We start from the raw sequence: 13,379 nt of genomic DNA on the forward strand, positions 1-13,379 counted from the left end.
AAATTCTGCTGGACACTGGTCCTCCAGCACTAGAGGTGTGCACCCCTGGCTTCTCAAAAGACACGTTCTTCACTTTTGACTGAATTCTCTTTGAAAACTCTTTTAATGCGCTCGCAATCATCAGATTCATCAATTTGGGGAACGGGTCCACACATTTCCACCAGAGAGGTCTCTAAATCCCCATATCTTACATGGTGCAGCTTTAATCTATTGTTTGTCAGCACTGAAAAGGAGCAGAAGAAAGACTGGCAGTACTGACAAAAAGTGCTGTCTTAAATTTACTTAATTTACACATTAGAGCAACACAATTAGGGGTCCAAGCATGATTTGCCAGTAGAGGCCTTATGTACCAGAGTTTTAGAAAGGCTTATAGTTATTATGGTTGTACATAAAGGGGATCCCCCTTTGCCTGAATTAATTTTATTTACGTGGAGATTATGTTCATATTTTATTAAAGTAGATTCATTGTAATGTGTGGACACACATTATGTTAAGACAAAACAAGAATGAACTTACATAAAAAAATGAAACGAAGCCAAACAGCTGTCAGGAGGGAGTATTTAACAGTAATGGAAAGTAGAAGTTTGTGGGCTGAGAGAAGTCTCTTTTCCCACTGGACTGTGGTCACAGGGCTAACTTCCTATTCCACTGTCTTGACCATGATCTGTGGCCAAAAGTAAGTCACTAATTTTCCATAAACAACCAAGAAGAACTTCACAATCATGGACTTGGATATATTTTACATATATGACCCTTTTAGCGTGGATTTGTAGTATAATTTAGTATTTTAAAAATGATCATTAAGGATTTGTTAAGAAATTTTTTACATCTGTTAATTTATGAACATCTGATCACAACAAAACAGGCCTTTCGAAACAATACAAAGCAATAGAATCTAATTGTTATATGACAGTTAGTCATACTCATAAGATACTAAGTCATAACTGTGAGATAAGATTTCAGTATTTTCAGAGATCAAGTCCTAATTATGAGATACTCAGTTGTAATTATGAGATGGGCTCTCATTATTATGAGATAATAAATCGAAATGAGGCTCTGTGTCATAATTATGAGATGCTAAGTCAGAATTCTGGGAAACTTTCTTATTGTTATGACTTACTAAACAGCTATTTTGTTTTGTTTTTTCCAAAGCACAAATGGGCTACCATAGAACTTGTAACACTCTTTGTGTAGTAAAGTGAAGTTTCCAGTTTAAAATTCTGTGCTGCTGAGCTTGACTTAGTTGTTTTAGCTAGTCAAAACTTGGCAGATGGTAAACACCACCAAATAGGCTGCTGATTTAGTGATGCAAGTGGGAATAGTGGGCTGATGCCAATATCTGAAAATTTTCATGTCCATATCTACTGATTCCAATATATAAACATAAAATGTATAAATTGGGATTAAATCTACCTGGATTAGCATTACAGAGAAATATATCATTTATTTCTACAGGGCGATATCATCTATCTGATGCCAATATATACATTTTTAAATCAAACATATGCTGAAACTAACATGTTTCCAATATTATTGTGCATCGTTACATCATGCTAACATTGGCTTGAGAACACAGCAAAAAAAAAATCCAATGTATTCTAACCATGTGACTTCCAAAATGCACGCACAGTACATATCATTTGAAATAAATTCAGCCATTATGCCTCTTTAGGTTTAATGGGAATTGCACAAATATTATCCAATGCATCAGCAGTGAGTACAAAATAATGCATTTGTGGGCAGAGCCTATTTATTAATAAATCATCAATATCATACCATTTCTTAATCATACAGTTGTAAATATAGCCGTCACTCCATTCTGTAAACACTGACCCAAAATAGGCCCAACAAAAGTTATGTTTGTGTGTAATTGTAAATTCATTACCAAGAACCCTCCTGATACTGCAAGCCTTTTTTAAGCACATATGACCTTTTTAGGTCAATACACAGCTTTATTCCACTGCAGCTTGTGTCCAAATATGGCAACCCTCAGACGCTCCTCTTCTCTAAGTTACTCCGAGGTTAACGAGCTGATTGTTGCCGGTCATCCATATAAACACTGGAGCAGATTAAGAGAGGCCTACTCTTTGTGTTATGCGACTTGAGCTTGACATAATAGCCCAAAGTTGGATAACATAAACTGACTGGTGGACAGAGAAGAACAGAAGAGCTGATTCAGTCAGAAATACAGTAGAGCAGCTGCACAAAGTGTCACGTAACTTTAAAGTATAGCATCATTTTACTGATTTATAGACACAAGCCAACTGAAGTTCTTTCTGCAGCCTGCGTTGCTTTTAATGATGCAGTTGAAGGGTTCTGTGTACGGTAGTTGGTTCACTCTTGACAAAAAATAGACAGAATGCTTTCAAAGACCCCATATCTTACATTATTCTTGCATTTTATTTTTTCCTGAGGTCCACTTATAACGTCTGTGTGGATTTTATGTACCAAAAGCATTTTTGCATGGCCACTTTCCAATCCCTTAGAATTAACTTGGCTGTTAGTTATTACTGCGCTTTTGAGACCGGTATATGTAAATGACCTCTGTTCTGATTGGCTGCCCTGTATTTTACTTATAATATAGGTATAATGTATCTCACTTCAGTGTGAGTGGGCGGAGCTAACCTGCTGTAGGCAGATATACATAAATGTAACGGTTTCCTTGACACCACGAAAATAGTGAATTCAAAACAGGCTGATTTTGCACCTCAGCTGCCACACATGGACTGTTTGATGTTTATATACTCTTTTACTTAAAAAAGTGAAGATAATTACAGGATATGGGGCCTTTAATAATCTCAATATACATTCTTTTTTCCAGTTCCAATCGCAAGGCATCGTGGAAGTGTTGTCTGATGCCAAAAAGAAATACTCAGAAATACTGACTGATACTAACAAATAGCAGCCATAATATATGTGTCTATTGAATGTATATCAGAAAAAAATGACAATGTTGATAAAACCTGAGATATGCATTTTAAACACATTTTATTTAGATTAAATAATATACACAAATATGTTACTGCAATTATAACACCTTCAATAAGTACAGTGCACTTTTTCACTTTTTCACCCTATTGTAAAACTTTGCATTAATGTTATAACATTGTCAAATTTCAAACTGTGTGCAATACTGCATCAAATATACTTGTGTCTACATGTTGAACAAGGCTGAGTTAAATGCACTGGTTGGCCAAATGTAGCTAACAAGTAATGGAAACTCACCAACAGTGTAAAGGCAGCACTCAAAAAAGTAATCCATTACAAACAAGGCACAAAATACCTGAATGTCTCAAAATCAAAATTCTAGGGCACATGCGTCAGGCTCCAGTCCTTGCGGGCCAAAACTCTGCATATTTCAGCACACTGCCTCATCAAACACACCTGATTCAGCTCATCAGCTAATTAGCAAGACCTTCATGAACTGAATTCAGAGCGTTAGATTAGGGTAAATGTTAATCTCCACAGCACTTTGGCCCAGATGGTCCCCAGTTTGACATGCCTGTTCTAAGGTGTCCCTGAAAATAAATTATTATGATGTTAAGTTTATGTTCATTGCTCAGCCTGCTTCACTCACAATCGGTAATCGTCTGTCTTTAATATTCTTAACTAACTGGAGATGCAGCACTGGGTGGCGCTGTAGCAAATTGGTTCACCCAGTTGGGCCTTTATAGCCTACAACTGCAACTATGCCCGGGACACCTCTGAAAAACTTTACAATAAAACAACTGCCTCCAAACGAATTCTTTAAAAATGAAATGTAGTGCTTACAGAGCATATTAGCATGATTAGAGCTAGTGCTGTAGTGCTCGAGTCCAATCTTGGTCTCGAGTCCGGTCTCAAGACTGTAAATAATGGTCTCAGTTTTGTCTCGGTTTTAATATCATTTGCTTCCACAAAAGAATATGAACTACAAACAAATTTCAAAGTTTTCCCCTTTATAAGAATAAAAAAGCTTAATCTGATCTCAGTCTTGACTTGGACTTGTCTCTGGTCTTGACCACAACCCCACTGCTCCTTAATTAGCATCTTGCAAACTGCAGGCCTAAATTATCACACACTTACCTCAAACTGTGTTGAGTTCATATGTTATATGTTCATATGTTCATATTCTTAAATAGACTTGCTTATGTGGTTTCTGACTCTGTATGACACACTGCTGTCTATATAAATGAACAGTAGCATTAATTATCAAGCTAGAGCAAATGTGAATTGTGTCCATGCATTTGTACATTTGTATAATTTAGATTTTTCATCAAACTATCGCTTTTAATGTGAGTGAAGTATATAACAGCTCAAAGCTCCTGGCTCCTCAGTGCCGAACCAAACAGTGGACACTGAGAGCTGAGTTCATGAATGACAGACCGGCCACAGCGTCCATGGATGGCTCCCCAGCTGCAGATACCCTCAAGAGCCGATGGCTGTCATGTCCCAGCAGTGAAGCACAAACTGCTCCTAGATGTTGTTCTCAAAAATTCCTATAGATTTCATTATATTTTCATCCTGTGGAAAAAAAACAAGTCTCAATTATGAAGAGCATAATCATAAAAAAGTGTAGAATGCTGATTGGATTATGATTAATTTATTTACTTTTTGACAGGTATCAATAAATTCTTCAACAGTAACCACACCATCCTGGTTCTGGTCCATTTTCTGCAGAGGGAATATCATATCATCAAACAATATCATATTTGTCAGTGAAAATATCTGTTTATCTGTATGATATGTTTCAGTTTTGACACTATGAGTAGGAAAACATCTTTACTTGAAAGAAAAGCTCAACATGTTGCCTGGGCGCCTCCTCTTTCAGCAGTGGAGGAATATTCTTCCCCATTATATCATAAATAGCTTTCATTACATCCAGCATTTCCTGGAAGAGACAATACATTACTGAAACAAAAATGATTCATGAAACATAAAATGTACTTTTAAGGCCCACTGTTGCATTTGTAGACACACTTTTATACTTTAAGTCTACATGTTGCTGTATAGAAGTCATTTTGAATGTTACAGTTAGTGAAGCATCGATAATGGTTCAGATACCATACATAGTAACCTACTTAGCATTGAGTACTTGCTAGTGTAAATGAGTGCTATGTACTTTTTTAAGTTTAAGTTTTTTAAGTTTTTTAAGCAGATTTAAATCATGTACATTAGCTAGCTATGCTACGTTAATTACCTATAATTGAGTGGCGCTGCAGTGGAGAAGAGTGCATTTTGTTCCATGCCAGAAAAATGCTACCATACAGCTGTAGGTAAAATATGTTTCATAGTTTTGATCCTCATCTGTCTCTTTAAATAACAGTAGCACAGCAACAGCAGGAATCACACATCTTGTTGGATTCTTTTGTTTGACTGGTTGAGCTGTAGTTGAATGTGCTCTAAAGCCTTGCACTTCGTGATTTTAGAAACCTTGTACATTTAGAAACTGTACATTTGAATAGACCGTCATGTACGGACAAAGCCTGCTGTACAACACACAATGTTTATATCTCACTACTGTATTCAGTCAAACAGAATAAAGTCGGCATGTATGGAATTTGGTAGCAAATGTCGACTTTTTCACCTCTGTGTCGTTGTGTTTCGCCAATATGGGGATATAATAATATGATATAATATGATTTTACATAGCTTATGCTGGGTATCCAGCTACAGTGTATGGTGGGAGATACAAATCTACCTGTCAGACAGGGCCGCCAGAACCATAAAGACAGGCGGGCATTAGACCCACCACTCTTCAAAGTACTGGAGCAACAACCCACCACTTTCTGATTGAGGTCAAGATGCTCACATCACAAAGAAAATCTCTGCTACCTCCAAACTGCATGGAATGCTGACTTATAGACATAAAACAGAAACTTTAGTTTCTGTGGGTGTGGACGAATGAACATTCCACCCGTATTCAGGTCCGCACCAATGTAATGAATGGTGGTCTGACAAAGTCGTGGGTCTTGGTCTGCTTACAAGTTCGCCTGGGAAACATGTTTTTATGATCCACACCAAACAAGGGAATTCAACACCAGAGCACATCAGTGCTATACTGCCTGTTAGAACACTTTACTTTTTACAAACACTCATCGTTGTTGCAGCACAAGCTGCTGTTAATAACAGCAGACAAGCAATAAAATAACAGCAAATATATGCTTTTATGCAAATATATGATTTTGGCACATGGACTGCTAAACATATTTTCGGCCAAGCACCAGTGATCTGATTGGATAGATTCAAATTTGTAAACCAATCACAAAAAAGCAGATATCAAGTAAGGTTTATTATTGTCGCTTTCACATTGATGACAAGCCTCTCAGAATTATGGGTAAATAGTAGATGTGTGACAGGCTAAATTAGGCTGTATATGAGGCTATGCTCAGGCCGGTGGTCTGAGACCCCTGTATAGGAGAGCTAGAAACCACATATGCAAGTTTATGAGAGAATTCTTAAGAACTCAGTTAGACTTTGCACAGCATTGGTGAGATAGAAGCTTCCTTTAATTAGCCTTAGCTCCAGTGCAAATATGTTTTGGATGACTACATTTGGAGTAAGAGGGAAACTGTGTAAATATGATTTTTCGCCAAGTTGTTCTTTCAATCAAATTCAAAGACAGACCTCTTTACTGATGTGTCCGTCTTTGTTGAGGTCATACAGATTGAAGGCCCAGCACAGCTTTTCCTCGGCAGAGCCTCGCAGCAGAACCGACAGGCCTCTTACGAACTCCTGCAGAGTTCACAACAGTGTGTACTGCAGAGTATGCTTTACATAATATACAGATCATCACTCCTTCTGGTTTGTACTGCTAAGAAAATCCAAAAAACAGTAGCTTCCTTTCACAAATACTTACCTCAAAAATCACTATGCCATTCTGATCTGTATCAAATGCACTGAAGAGAAAATGAGCATATTTTGAAACATCTGAAACAAAAATTCCATATTAGGAGTTGTTCTAATAGGACATTATCATTAATCAACATTTACTCACAATATTAAAATATTTAATATAATATTAAAATAAATATTAAAGTTATATGCATATATGCAGACAAATGTATGTAATTCTGAAAATATTAAACTTGGTTACATACAAAACAAAAGTTCTTCTGCAGTTTTTGGTACTGTGAGGTAGCGTTAAGGCATGCTGTAACTGAGTGTTTCTACTGCTGACACTCCAGTGTCAGTTTTTAGGATTTTTTAGAAAATGAACCTCAACAAAAATTTATTTGAGGTATAAGGGTCTGTAATACAAATAAGGGGTTATACAGAATAACATACAGCATAATATTTTAATCTTTTTTGTCCTTATAGTCAATTTAATCTAACATTTTTAACAAATTTGTCTTTATGCTGAATTTAATCTGAATTGAATTTGTCTTCATAGAAAATTTTGAAACAAAACAGAATTTTTCTTCACAGCAAATTTGAAATAAATCTGTCTCTGTAGCGAATTATATAAGAATTAAATTTGTCTTTACGGCGGACGTCATTAAAATAGGTTTATTTATCTAAAAAAAAACTTTATTCTGGGACATTTGGTAAGGTGAGGTGTTGTGGTAAGGACAAATAAATGTGGCCCTGACATAGTTATAGAAAATACATGGCTGATCAACAATATTTGTTTAAATTATTTGAATTAACATGTATACAGTGATGTTCCAGTTGAAAAGACATCATTTTGTAATTAACATTTCTTGAAGCATTTGAAGACACTTAATATATTACATTCATTTATTGCATTTAGCAACTAACATTTTAACTCTGAAAATGTTTTATGACAAAATATTTTATGTGCTTTAAGCTGAAAATGTGAACATTTGTTCAAAAATCCACTGCCAGGACCTTAAAGTGCCTGTAGTTGCAGAAACACTCAACTGCACCCTCTGCTGGTCAGAAAAGTCAAATTTGCAGATTTGACCACAAGAGGTCACTGTTTGCACCAAACCAATTTTTCAAAACACAAAAAAGTTCCAAATGTTTCAATGTCTAATATTCTATAATGTCAGTTGATTAAAACCACACACAAACACTACTATTATTTTAAATAAATATGCAGAAAAATATTGTTTATAAAAAACAGATTAAAATATAAATATTCACCTCCACCAGGGAAGAACTGAGCATAGATGGTTTTGAATGTATCCTCATTAACAAGACCGCTGGGACACTCCTGAGCAAAACAAACACATTTTAACATTTCAATACAAAATGAGGATGTAGTAGCTATAAAAGTAATAGTAAAGGTAACAGGTGCTCACGCTTTTGAAACCCCTGTAGAGAATCTGGAGCTCTCTCTTGGTGAAGCGGCTCTGATTGAGTAATCGCTCCAAATCAACAGGACGGCGACGGCGCACCACGGTCCTGTCCTGCTCCTCATCTTCATTATCTATGACACAGTAACAGAGATCATCACAACCAAGCCATACATCAATGTCACTGTTAATCCCTTAAAATCCCAGGCTTAGTGCATACTAAGCATACTATGCTTAGTATTCAGTAACTATAGTAACTACTGTTCTTAGGTTATAAGTATGTAACAAAACTTTGGGTCAGCTGATGGGCTCTGGTTCTTTAAGGGGTTAAATCAAATACCTTTTCATTAATTTTTATAATTTTATCAATGCATAGCGTGATAAAAGGTGGTATTACATGTTACAGGTTTGGTTAAGGGTCATGTGAAATCAGCATAGGCCTCCAAAATGACCATCAATGTATGACTGAAGTGCATAAGTGCTCATAAACTGTTCATTATTTTTTACTGTGCAAATAAACAATAAATGTTTTTATTTCTCAAATGTTCAACAATCCTCCAAGGAATGACCCTGAATGACAAAGATCACATTCCTGGCAACCTGAGAGTGATACCATGTGACTCAGTGGTGTGCAGTGGTCACTCAACCAGAGTGTCCGCTTCAGCTACCTGCATTCTGAGGACAGAGCCTGAAACTAAGAGCACTGGCCTTGGCAGGTCCTATAATGCTAATTACACACACGCTTGCCTTTCGAATGAATAATGAAGAGAGGTTGACGTTTCCTGGTGGCTTTTTCTAACCCACGTGTGTTTATATTTCGAGAGGCTCGTGTGTAATGGCAGATGTAGTTGTGTATCTGAGAAGGTGTCCATGCATAGCAGATTTAAATAATTCAGCTTTTGTCTCAGTGTTGTTGGGCCTTGAGATACAAATACACTGTATCTAGTAGTTTTAAATAAACAGTGATATAACTTCAACAGCATAAATCAATCAATGTTTCTACATACTTAAACGATTATCCTGTAAACACAGTCATTTAGAGTGTGAAATGTTCTGTTCTAGAGAAACTTACCCAGTCAGAATTGTTCACATTGGTGGTGATAGGAGCCAGATGTCTGTATTTATCTAAAAACTCCCTTACAAATGCCTGAAGTCCGAGAGATTGCTTTACAAAAGTTTTGTGATAAGGTTTTGGCCTAGAACATATTCTTAAAAATGAATGATTTAAAGGTGGATGGATACATGCAGGGTGTTGTATCACATACAAGGCAAAATAGTCCCCAAAGAAAACTTATTTTTTCAGATTTACCATCACAAACCTTCCATGTAAGACTCAGTAGACTTGTGTAGGTTCACTGGTGGTTTTGGATAGTAAGTAAAATGGCTGTATTTGTGTTGTAGACATTGTGACCCCTGGTTCCTATTAACACCACTGTAAGGAAATCTGAGTCTGTAAATTTATCTAGAATGGTGCATTTCACAACAAACCACTATGAATGACTCTCAACCATTGAATTATGTAGAATTTTTGAAAAATGGTGGAATTCCCCTTTAAGACACTTGCCTTAAAATGCCTATAACCGGTTTTGAAAACTGATCATTATTCATTTTTGCATGGCATCATTTTCGAACATCTCTTTATCTGTTACAATCATACAGGCTGTTTTTGTTACTGTGCCTTTAAGACTGACATTTGTAAATGATCTCCGTTCTGATTGGCTGCTGTGTATTGTGCCTCATTTAAAGTCTGGGCTGAAACATTCTTTATAACCTCAACTGAAGTGGATGGGGCTAAATTGCTGTATGCTGAAAAGGAATAGCATGTATTCTTGAATGTGTTGTTTTTTGTGACATCACAAAAACAATGTGTTTGAAACAAGTTTGATTTCTTTTAAAACTATGGCCCATTGACTTGGGGAGTGAATGCTACATTTTGAAACCTGAAGCAATGTTTACATAGCATATGAAATTCTTATATCAAAAAGGCAATAAAAAAATTCCACGATATTTTAGGTTTTTCCCAGGCCAGATTTTAGCAACTCAGCATACCAGAGGGACCCTATACTTCAGTTCAACACATACGATTAAAAATTCACTGCACTGCTGGTTCAGGCCAGGTAACTAAAGACACCTTTGCTAAGCGGTGTCCCCTTCGGAGAGCATAATACCACTGCCCCAGTTTCTAATGACGCCACCACAGTGAACATCCAACACTCCAGTGGAGAAAAATAACACACCACATGGACTTTAGTTAATGTACTTCAAATTTTCACAATATTAGATATTTTACTGTATGTCTCTGGCCAAGCATGCCATGGATTTCAGTGGGAAAGTTTGCATCTTTTCCTCTTTAATATTGAGTTTTACTATGCAATGAATTCTAATATCTGACTTGAATGAGATATTAACTGGATATCAACACAAGACTAAGATTAATATCTCACTCAGCTTATTTCATGTTAATAAACCATGACGGTTTAAGTTATTGGAGGGTGTATTTTTTCATCAGTGCCTGAAATATTAATATTTTTTCTGGGTTTTATGTCAAATTTCTGCATTTATATAAAAGGCTGTAGCCTTGCCAGTGCTGCTGCTTTTGCCAAGCTTCAACCACAGTCACTTTGGGTGGGCCGGTAACAAAAGTGTGGGGGCCTAGGCTCACTGGGCCCAATCATAACACCGCCACCAATTACAGCTATAACTTACTCAATTTTTAAAGAAACATCATGAGATTAAATGGCTTCAACTTAAAACCTGTTTCAGATTGTCTTTCTGGGTTGCAGGGGGTGCTGGAGCCTATCCCAGTGGTCACTGGGCGGAAGGCATGAAACACTCTGGATAGGTCACCAGTACATCAAAGGGCAGTATAATAATAAGTATAAGTATGATATAAATAAATAATAAAACAGTAACTAGCTTGTGAAATTATAGCTAGGATCCATTCTGAACACATCAGATGGTGGTGGTGATATCAATTCCTCAGAAATGATATTATGAAGAACTACATGAAGTGTCTTCTTCAAGAGTCAGTGCCTCAGGTCTAGACACTGGACTTTAAATTATTTTGAGGAGATAAGCAGAAAAGCACCTATCTTATTTGATTTATTGTAGCAAACTGTTCTAAAAACCTACTAGCAACCTAGAAAATGACACCCATGCTATCATTACTGCTGTATCTCCTCACATAAAGCATCATTACTGCTGCATCTCCTCACATGAAGTGTCATTACAGCTGTATCTCCTCATATAAAGCATTCATTACTGCTGTATCTCCTCACATGAAGTGTCATTACAGCTGTATCTCCTCATATAAAGCATTCATTACAGCTGTATCTCCTCATATAAAGCATTCATTACTGCTGTATCTCATATGAAGTGTCATTGCTGCTGTATCTCCTCATATAAAGCATTCATTACTGCTGTATCTCCTCAAATGAAGTGCCATTTCTACTGTATCTCCTCACATGAAGCATCATTACTGCTGTATCTCCTCATATGAAGCATCATTACTGCTGTATCTCCTCATACAAAGCATCATTACTGCTGTATCTCCTCATGTGAAGCATCATTACTGCTGTATCTCCTCATATAAAGCATCATTACTGCTGTATATCTTTACATTAGGTGCTTCATCTTGACGTTGATCATGTATTAGGTTAGTGGTATTGGCTTGAGCATCAATAGTCCATATCGATCATCCATAAACCCTTTAAAAATTGGTTCTTCAAGGGTTCTTTGGTAAAGGCAATAGTTATATAGAACTGTGAGAGCACAAAGAAGCATTTGAATGCATAAATTGTTTTATCTTTACATGTATGAATGGTTGTCCTCTATGATGTAAAACCTACTGTTTATGGTTCTTGAAGAACCTCTTAAAAAGAGGCTCCACTGCTGCTGCAAGTCATAGAAACCTTTTTTGGTACTGAAACAGTTTTTGGCTTAGAGTCTATGGTCTATGTATATATGTATTGCACCTTATAAGAATCTATATGGGCCAATGTAGCCCCACTTCTAACATTGGTTGCCAACCAAGATCGGGCCAAAATAACATTGGCCCAACATGCTTTACCATTGTTATGCCGTATCTAATCAATATAACTGAGCCTACGTTGGCGTATACTTGCTGTCAGGGTAATCTGACAGTAAATGATTAAATGATTAATGCATTCCAAAACAACACTTATTTCTCCATACAGTGATTTCTCCAAGTAGTGCATTGAATTACTTGAAATGTGTGTAACATTTCATCACAAACATTTTGAGAAGCAGAATTTAACCCCCTATTACACACTTCTATAATCTAAGAATAGCTCTATTAGTTTGCATTGAAATTCCTGTAGTTACTGAATAATAAGTGCGGAAATGAACCTGCAATGTTAAATGTTTAAAAACCAAGTTATTGTCAATATTATTATTGAATTGTTATTTTTCAAAATAAGTTATTTTCAGTAGGGAATATAGGTGCAGACCAGTGTTCTGAATAAAATAACATTACCTGAGTTTAAAGTTCCTGTTACGAGTTGGTGGATATGCTGGATGAACTTCACCAGCTGCCGTTTACACCGTCGTCTCCTGCTCATGTTCAGTTTCAAAATGAAGTCTTCTTATTTACGGGCCAGGAATGTGTAGCCTGGAGCTTGTATATGTGTGTATGTGGGAGCGTGTGCTCATGGGTGGAGAGCGCTCAGTCACTCTTTCACTAATGAAAGTGGAGCCTACGGCCATATGAGCAGCCAGACACATCCCAGCAAGAGAGTCAGCACTGCTGCCACAATGTCAAAAGGTGGCAGTGTTTATGTTAAGTCAAAAATATATTTCATAAAGACCAGAATCTTACAGGTTAACGTTTCACACATTTCACCCTGACTCGATTACACATTACTTTCATCATCCAAGGCTTCATTCAGGGGCACACTGACCCACTCCTCCAACTCAGAGAGAGAAAGAAATCTTGTAAAAATAAAAGCAAATATACTCCACTGTAAAACAACAATAGGCCTCTACACCAGCCTTTCTTAAGAGGAAATCTCTTCTAAAAACCCACTTCTGCAGTTTTCATGAAGATTCTGACATTCACCAGTGTCTTCTTATTTAGGGATTTGTTCTTAGGTAAGAACAGAATCTACACACACTCAAAAG

The 13,379-nt window shown here is 36.7% G+C and overlaps 1 protein-coding gene across 1 annotated transcript; it reads right to left on the minus strand.

Annotated features, from left to right (window-relative positions):
• Positions 1-4,227: 4,227 nt before the first annotated feature.
• si:ch211-145b13.5 (Kv channel-interacting protein 4) lies at positions 4,228-12,870 on the minus strand. The gene is made up of 8 exons (XM_036583470.1): positions 12,736-12,870; positions 8,247-8,374; positions 8,089-8,158; positions 6,839-6,909; positions 6,607-6,714; positions 4,766-4,870; positions 4,591-4,653; positions 4,228-4,503 (listed from the first exon to the last, which is right to left on the minus strand). Exons 1-8 carry the CDS (start codon positions 12,818-12,820, stop codon positions 4,456-4,458), a joined length of 678 nt encoding a protein of 225 aa, XP_036439363.1. The 5' UTR covers positions 12,821-12,870; the 3' UTR covers positions 4,228-4,455.
• Positions 12,871-13,379: the final 509 nt, after the last annotated feature.

This window comes from Colossoma macropomum, unplaced genomic scaffold (assembly GCF_904425465.1).
Source record: "Colossoma macropomum unplaced genomic scaffold, Colossoma_macropomum, whole genome shotgun sequence".
Classification (NCBI taxonomy): Eukaryota; Metazoa; Chordata; class Actinopteri; order Characiformes; family Serrasalmidae; genus Colossoma; species Colossoma macropomum.